We start from the raw sequence: 8,922 nt of genomic DNA, 5'->3' as shown, positions 1-8,922 counted from the left end.
ATAATCTGCATCATTGAACCATCTAGACGTCAGATGGAAACACCAAAATCTGAATTATTTTTATATGATGAGTAAGTTTTCGCCATCCATTAATTTATTTTCAGCCACATAGCCAATCTGGGTCCACGTCATATAGAGACAGCAGGTTGAGCAGAGAAGCCCAGACTTCTTCCTTTCAAGCCAAGGCCCTCAGGACCTGCAGCACTCCCATATGTAGTCCCTCCAGCATGTTCTGGGTCTGCCCTAGAGCTCCTCCTAGTTGAACATGCACAGAATATCTCCAAAAGGAAGCATGCAATAGACTTCAACTACTCCTCTCGACACAAAGAAGAGACCTGACACCCTGCAAAGGAAGCTCATTTCTGCCTTGTATCTGCAGTCTTATTCTTTATGTCACTACCACAGAGCTTGTCATCATCACAGGCTGTTAGGGCCTACTGACACCTGCTTCCTCCCACTCTCTGTGTAGTACTGCACTGAGCTATGATGATGACAATTTAGCAAACTCAAGGCGTGAGACATGACCAAAAGGCACAGAAAAAAATAGACTTTGCACCATATAAGTGAAATATCAACTGAAATACTATCAGTCTTAAAACTATATGTTGAAATGAAGGTTATGATAATGTAGGACCGAGCCTACCTACACAACACCAATCCACCTTTGAATCTTATGCTCCATTCTTAAGCCACATTTATTCCCCTTTTTAATATATTGCATAAGAACATACAGTAGTTAACGCTGCTGTTTGACTCGGTTGTACCTGGGAAACAAAGCGGTGATCTTCCGGTCACCTTCCATCTGGTTGAGCATCTCTTACTCTCAGCCAGTCTCGGCTCCTCCTGTGGCATTTTATCAGATGATGAACACCTACTTCAAAACCCAACTGGGAGATTTTTATCTGAAGGAAACAAGCTCCAAAAGAAGAACATAATAAAGTTGTATAAGCACTTTTTTGTTGTCTTTTAGTATAAGCTGAAACTGGTGGTTCTATGTGTAGCTGTTAGTCATGAAGGGAAGGTGCTTCATGTCTTGTTTCTTTTCTTTCAGTTCATCCAAATGACACAAAAAGCATTTTCTTATTTGCATCTGAACTCATGAACAACATAACTTGAACCCAGGGGGGCAGCAACACCATTCCAAAATGACAGGGATCCACCATATTACAATAGTACCATGGCTTGACCTTCATCAGTGCTGGGTTACAAATGCTGCACCTTTTAAAAAAAAAATGTTGTTTACACTGGGTTGTACATATCTATTTTTAATTTTGTTCAACATTATGATTAATCTCATATTTATTTTTTATTTTTTTATTATTTTATATGTGGTGAGGTTCAGTGTAATAAAAATAGCGGAAGCCTATTTTTTGGAAAAGAGAGTGTCCTAAAATTTTCTTTTCAGTTGTCTATTTATTTTCTGCCTCGCAAACAACAAAATCCAGAATAAATACATATATATATACATATATATATTCAAGATTCAAGATTCAAGATTCAAGAATTATATTTGCCATTTGCACCTAAGTACATTGGAATTCTGAGCAGGTTACAACCAAGTCAGCTTTAAGAAAAGAAAAAAGGTAGAAAAGGCACAAGGTAATTACAGTACAAAATAAGTAGCACATTCAACTCAACACAATAAATAAATAAATTATTAAAATATAAAACGCCCTCAGTGTAATCAATAAATAAACTAAACTACACTCTGCATAGGAACGATATACCCCCAGAATAAAAATATACAGTATATGCTCCATGACCATGTTAAAAGAACTTTTAGCTCCCATCAAAATATTTAAAAAAAGAAATAATTAATATATTTCAGACAATTACACAGTGGAAGGCAGCATATTGCACAGCATTACAGTCCATTCAGCTCAGTTCATTATATATAATATATAATATATAATATATAATATATAATATATAATATATATATACATATATATATATGACATTGGTTTATGTTGTTAAGATGCTGTGTAAATGCGTCAAATAAAGACATAAGCAGGGAAATTAATGTGTCTTTTCACTAAACATTTAGCATATTAGCAAAAATGCTATCTGGGGGGACACATTTCTGTGTTACACCGGAAGCAGCTCGGATCTAATTTCATGCGGCGCAGGCTCCCCTTCCGGTCTCTTTTCCCTTAGCCACCGGACGAAAATGGTAAGCAGTAACGCTGGCACACAGAAATCTCTTAACATCTGTGCAATGTATCGTTTATCTTACACGGGCTGTTGCTGTTTCGATGTCGGATAAACACCTTAACCATTTGGGTGAAGTATTTTGTGAGATGAAGTTTTATTTTTAATAAAATGAAGGTTTGCTGCTGCATCCATCCAGCGTTCAGTAGCTGCTGTTAGCATTGAGGTTCAGAATGGGCCTCAAGTTAGCCGGAGAAATACCAGATAACGTTGATATTACTCTGACTATAGTCGGTTAGATTTGGTAGGTTACTAGAAATGAATTAGTTTTATTATTGTCTTGTTATGGTAGCAAGCTAAATGGCTTACTAGCCGGCTAGTCGCTTCATGCAGCATTGAATGTGCTTCCTCTGACTGTACACACACCGTGGCAGAAGCAGACCTGCAGACGCTTTTATGTAGCTGTGGAGAGGGAATTGGACGTTTTGGGAGCTTTATACTAACTCAGGGGTCTAGTAGCAACCTTTACTATCAAAAGTCATTTTAGGCAAATAAAAGAAATCTGTCTGGAGATGCAAAACATTTGATCATTGTGATGAAGGCAACACAGTTTATAGTCTAAGTATATAGTATATAAGTCTAATGCAGTGAGGGGCCAAAGAGCAAATGTACTAGGGAGTATTAGGGCCACATTGAGGGAAAAAACATCTGAGATTTACAGAATAAAGTCATATTACGAGAAAAAAAAGTTGTAATATTACAAGAATAAAGTCATAACTTTACAAGAATAAAAGTCGTAATATTACAAGAATAAAGTCATTATAAGAAAAAAGTTGTAATATTACGAGAATAAAAGTCGTAATAGTATGAGAATAGATTCATAACTTAACGAGAGAAAAAGAAAATAACACGTACAATTACTTTATAATATTATGACTTTATTCTCATATTGCAACTTTTTTCTTGTAAACCTTTGACTTTATTCTCGTAATATTAAGACTTCATTCTCGAAATCTCCGATTTAATACTCCATCGTACCATAAACCTACAACAATGATAAATAAAAATCCACTGGAGAGGGCCTAAAGAGCCGCAGGTTGCTGACCCCTGTACTAACTTGCATATGTCAAGTTTTACTAACACTTAGGATCATCACTTAGTGATCAATATTGCATCCCTAACACCCAACATCAAGTGGTGATAGCTGCCTCTTTGAGTCTTGTCAGTGATGTTTCCAAACACAAATGTCTGAACATATGATTTTCTGTGATTCATTTTTTTGTTCTGAGACAAGACTTGTCAGAGCTTTGACCTCTAATGAAGTCTTTTTAGGATTTGTTTCTGACCTCTTCTCTAATATTCTTGTAATCGTAGACGAAGGGAACTTCCTCATTCGGTAAGCGCCGGAACAAGACGCACACCTTGTGCCGTCGTTGTGGGTCCAAGGCCTACCACCTGCAGAAGTCCTCCTGTGGCAAGTGTGGCTACCCCGAGAAGCGCAAGAGAAAGTGTAAGTCACCTAAAGACCTGTTTTGATACTTAGACCATCCTTTAACTCAAAACATAACATACAAGTGTGCTGTTGACTGAAATAGGCATGTAAACATGCAAAGGAGTACTTGTTTAATAGAGGTATACAAGCAGCTCTACATTGACACGAATGGCCAAGTTGCCTTGATTCATACTGATTGTTTTTGTAGACAACTGGAGCGCCAAGGCCAAGAGGAGGAACACCACTGGAACCGGCCGTCTGAGACACCTGAAGGTCGTCTACCGCAGATTCAGGTAAGATCTTAACATGTAATATACTCAGTTAAAGGCTGGCCCACACAGCTTGATTCTCATGTAGTGTACCCGGCATAAGATAACAGAGCAGAACTTAAAGTGTTTCTAGAGGAGCTGCTATGAAAATGTTTGCCGTCTGTGCTTCGGTTCAGCCTTAATATTTTTTTTTGTATGTCGGAAAGGTATCGGTAATACAAACAATGAAATGTCCTCTTGATGCTGAGACTTTGAAACATAAACCAAAGCTCACAGTGAAAATGTTTGCTTGAATTCACTCCTAAAACCATTAGACACGATAAACACTTTCTAAAGTAAACCTGATTTGGAGTAAATGATTTTGATTCATCAACTTGAACTACAAACACTGGATATGCTATTGAGTTGTGTTGACATATTCCCAGCACAGAATATAAGCAAGATTCCTGCATCTTACTTTTAACTGCCAAGAGAGCTGATACTAGCATATTTGGTGGTTATATTGATTTCAGGCCGTGATGTGAAATGCTTAAAAGTAATGTAAGACAAGCATGTTTATAAAAATGCCAGATTATATTACCACATGATAATCAGCGTTGTTGACATTGCATCATGAAAAATATGGCGAATCTGCAAACAAACATGGGTGTAAACAACATTAAAGAAATGTTTATGAAAACCACAAAACCTGACATTGCCTAACATGGCTTTTTACCGGGAGACTAAACATGAAGCTGTAAACTACATATCTGCGGCAACTAACATGGCCTGTCAACAATGAAAGTGTGCCTCAATTAGACAATTTCTTTTCTTGCTTGCTCATTTTTGCAATAAGGGTATTTTCATATTTTCACCACCAGGTGTAGGAGTTAAGTCTCTCACAGGTCTATTCACTTCCACTCAATCAGAAAGGGGGGCGGGTAGACACGTTTGTATCTGTAATGTGCCTCCAGTGGAAGAGAGTCTGGTGTATTTTAGTAACAGTGCAGTTTTTTTCATGTTATTTGCTGGCTGTTTTGTGAGATTCTGTTAACAACCCATCTATGGTCCTGTTATAAGACTTGTCAATGCTGCTTACCGATGATGGTGAAAAATAAATGTCTGAACAAATGACTTCGGTATGATATCAGTATTTTCTCTGAGGTAAGCATCATTGCTAAGGAGGGCTCATTAGACGATGGTGTCTCTTAAAGTGGAGCGTTGAGACAACATCTGTTTGATTCTAATTCATAATAACTATTTAAGATGGCGGTCATACTGTAGGATTTACTATCATAACTATTATCCCATCGTGCCACATGATTTAAAATTTGTCAACCTTAATTTCTTTTATCAGCTTTTTTAATAAGTAAGATATGTATTTTGGGAGGAATATTAAATATAGTGACTTGACTTTTTTTTCACATTAATGACATTTTTCTGCATCGACCTCACTTTTTTTCTGCTTTTTTCCAGGAATGGTTTCAGGGAAGGTACCACCCCAAAACCCAGACGTGCTGCAGTGGCCGCCTCCAGCTCATCCTAAATGACACACTTTTGGTTAAATAAATGTGATGTTAACAAAAGGAGTTTAAGTATGGTCTCTTGATCTTTGAGCCTTAGACAGAAGTCATGATTGATGTCATCAACAGATTAAATACAGTGTTAAGACTTTATTCCAACTTGGTTCATCTGTGCAAATCTCTAGTAAAAAGTAATTTTTTTTAATGTCACACCTAAACACAATCCTGAAATAAATGGTGTTTTTGGAAACATGAACTTTGGTTTTGTTGTGGGATCTTAACTGTTTGAGTTAAAAATACAAACTACTATACTTGGAATGAATGAACAAATCTGCTAAATGACTAGATTAACATGTGGAAACAAACTTTTTAGATATTTTTGGGAGAAATATTCTTGCAATCACTCACCTTAAAGCTTCTGAACACCCACAGGTGTTTTCAGTTAATCTGGCTGATTGGACCTCTTCTCAGGACTTTGGGTGTGTACAGACTAATGGAGGGACGTCTTCCTGAGTCTCCTGTTGGCTTTGTGGCACCTGTTAGGGCGGGACAAATTACAACTTGATCATTATTATTGGTAGATGAAAAAATAGTGATTGAATTCCCCTCAAAGCTCTGTCCCACCTTCAACCTGAACAGAGGTATAATCAACCAGAAGAACTGAAATCACCTGTGTGGGTGTTCAGAGACTTTAAAAACTTACACCAGACTTATTTTGGATAAAAGAAGAAGCTGTTACTCCCAAGAAAAATATTTTAATCTTTCCCTTTTTCTATTAGTCAAATCAGGTGGTTTGAATATTAAGTATTAATACAGAATCAAGACTGATAATTATTTGGATTTAATTAAAAATAAAGATCCAGCAGACTAACTGTTCTCATGGTAGAGTTGGGTCCATTATCAATGCTAATGTTCATTTATCAAAAACACCTTTTGATGCTAACGGTTGAACACATATTAAGAACTGATTCAACACAATTTTTATGTCAGAGAAAAGCATGTAGGAAGTGTGACACATTTCATGCACAGTTTGGAAAGATGACCTCACTGAAAGCAAGTCAGTTGTATTTGTATAGCCCCAATTCCACAAATCACTTTGGCTTGTATTGCCTTTATTAGTGCAGCTGGAGAATGATAGCAAAGGGGGGAGAGAGGGGGGACTTTACAATCTGTACAGTTACGACACCCTCTGTCCTTTACAGCACGACCCTCGCATCGGATGAGGAAAAACTTAACCCCAAAAAAAAATTTCAACAGGGAAAAATGGAAGAAAACTCAGGAAAAGTGACACCATACAGCAAATGTACTGTATATTGACTAAAATGGTGCTTTTGTTTTTGCTAATGGGAAACCTAAATAACAGAGATAAGCAGTATGTTTGCAGTCTAGTTTGTGACGATGTGAAATAAATTATTAACTTTGAGTGCTGAATTAAAAACAGTTTCACTACCAGATTTGAGCTGAACAGAACATGTTCTTAACATTCTGGAGATGATTTACACCAATTCCTTTATTGAGAGCAAGATCATCGAGATCAGTGGTTCCTAAAGTGGGGTCTGGGGACCCACAGGGGTCCTTGAGTGGGTTCAAGGGGGTCCTCAACAAAAAGGACTCATTTATTTTTACTATAATTCCATCCATAAGCAACACAATGACAGCATGTATGACCATTTTGGTCATGGATTAAATATACTTTATGTAATAACACATCATCTAAATGAAAAAATCGAATCGAACGAATCTGAACCAGGCGGCCCTGCAACATACACATCCTTTTACAGGTCCTCAGGCGAGTTGTTGTCTCCTTCGCTTAGTAAAAAGTCCAGCTGGAGAATAAACTGCAGTCTGCAGCTTTAATAGCAGAGCAGCACTTTCCAAGCATCTTCAACAACAAAACAAGTCTAAATATTTAGCAAGAGCCAAACAATGCCGAGATCACTCAGATGACGACCGGAGACAAGTCGGTTTACAAATGAGCTAAACAGTGCCACGGTGAAGAAAAGCAGCAGTCAAGGGCGGTGGACATTTTGGAGGATCAAGTAAAGAGGCCTGCCTCAAGATTCAAGCTGAAGTTGGTGAGGAAGAAGGATATTGTTCCTAAACAGGGTCATCCTCATGTTCCCAGGGTCCTCATTGTAAGTGATCAGTATCAGCTATCTTTGGTTAAAAATCCATTGAGCCACTGTGGAGATATTACTGTCTAAAGTAAGAAAAAAAACTGTCTTGCCTGCAAATTTTTAGGTTGTAGGTTTTAAGGAGTATAACATCAGTCGGCTATAAGGTGGGTGATTTCAACATATTGACCCGGGGAAACAAACATTGAACATTTGACCGAGGGAAAAACATTGCTGAGAACATAAGATCTTTAAAAGGTCTCTTTGATGTGTCGTAAGAGGATATTGAGCTAACATGCATCAAAGAAGAGCACGGATACATTTGAGTCATTGAATTATCCCTGTCCCAAGAATTTGTGATGTTTTTTGTTCTAAAACAATAAAGCCTTTGTCACTGAACTGAAAGATTAAGCCTTCAAGGGTTTTCAGAGCTGTGTTTTTCCCCATGATCCCAGTAACTGCTATTACACTGTCAACATTTGATTTGTTGGTGGATCTGGCAACTCAAACACTACTTGCAAACACTACTTGCTTGTCTTGTTTGTGGTATCTGTGAATCGGCTCCCCTGAATATCCAATTCCAAAGAAAAAAGCCAATTCCCGAACACATTTATCACCTCTGCATTGTGTCAAGGTTGTTATTGACCGAAACGTCAACCAGCAAGTCTAACATGATTTGCAACCACACGCTGCAGAGGTGTTCATGTGTTCATGGCTTCAATCACAGGTGAGCCTGCGGGGGTTTCCCATCATTAACAGCGGCAGTATTTCTCAACAATAACAATAACTTCCTGATACTGCCGCAGGGTTTCTCCTCCACGCTGCCAAAACTACTCTCAACCTCTGTGATATTCTACTTCTGCCAGTTTCACTACAGCTTATCTGTCCTTTTTTTTTACCTCTAGTTCTAGGTTTAGTACATATTTGCACACATTCTTTGCCATATTTTAATATTATAATGAAAAAGGAATATGTACATGTTTTCCTGTTTGAATAAAAACACTGATGAGTGATTTAATTTCATAATAATACTTCCTGCTTTTGGGCACACCCTCTGGGTTTCCTGCTCTCGAGGGTCAGAGGTGACATCATCCATAACATCCACTCAGTCCTGACAGACATCCTCTACTTTGACTTTGTGACCTTTTACTGCTTCTGTCTTCCTACTCTGTAAATCCAGTGTCTTTAGTGTCTTTAGTGTGAGTGATACATGTCAAGTAAACATTAGAGAGCTGGGATGTGCAGCTCAGCGACTGTGGTGCCTCTTGTTGTTGAGGAACATTGTTGAAAAACTTCAGTCTGCTTTGGTTTTAATGCTACAATTGATATTTTCCACATACTGTACATAACACTCCTGTCTATTCTAGCCTTGTTGTCCTTCTTCCTATAGCTGT

At 37.8% G+C, this 8,922-nt stretch overlaps 1 protein-coding gene and 2 non-coding genes across 3 annotated transcripts; all 3 read left to right on the top strand.

The window, feature by feature from the left end:
* The first annotated feature begins 2,030 nt into the window (after positions 1 to 2,030).
* Positions 2,031 to 5,480, top strand: rpl37 (ribosomal protein L37). Its single transcript, XM_074618729.1, has 4 exons — positions 2,031 to 2,173; positions 3,526 to 3,661; positions 3,852 to 3,936; positions 5,368 to 5,480. Exons 1-4 carry the CDS (start codon positions 2,171 to 2,173, stop codon positions 5,435 to 5,437), a joined length of 294 nt encoding a protein of 97 aa, XP_074474830.1. The 5' UTR covers positions 2,031 to 2,170; the 3' UTR covers positions 5,438 to 5,480.
* On the top strand, positions 3,368 to 3,447 carry LOC141757946 (small nucleolar RNA SNORD72). Its single transcript, XR_012591797.1, has one exon. It is a non-coding gene; the product is annotated as a small nucleolar RNA SNORD72 (small nucleolar RNA).
* On the top strand, positions 4,984 to 5,062 carry LOC141757945 (small nucleolar RNA SNORD72). Its single transcript, XR_012591796.1, has one exon. It is a non-coding gene; the product is annotated as a small nucleolar RNA SNORD72 (small nucleolar RNA).
* Positions 5,481 to 8,922: the final 3,442 nt, after the last annotated feature.

The sequence above is a fragment of the Sebastes fasciatus genome, chromosome 19 (genome assembly GCF_043250625.1).
Source record: "Sebastes fasciatus isolate fSebFas1 chromosome 19, fSebFas1.pri, whole genome shotgun sequence".
Classification (NCBI taxonomy): Eukaryota; Metazoa; Chordata; class Actinopteri; order Perciformes; family Sebastidae; genus Sebastes; species Sebastes fasciatus.
This window is presented reverse-complemented; position numbering and strand designations above follow the sequence as displayed.

Bases quoted from the DNA above. Each gene is read 5' to 3' on its own strand.
- rpl37 (XM_074618729.1), top strand. The intron at 3,662-3,851 runs GTAAGTCACCTA...TTGTTTTTGTAG, and splicing joins CGAGAAGCGCAAGAGAAAGT to ACAACTGGAGCGCCAAGGCC. The intron at 3,937-5,367 runs GTAAGATCTTAA...GCTTTTTTCCAG, and splicing joins GTCGTCTACCGCAGATTCAG to GAATGGTTTCAGGGAAGGTA.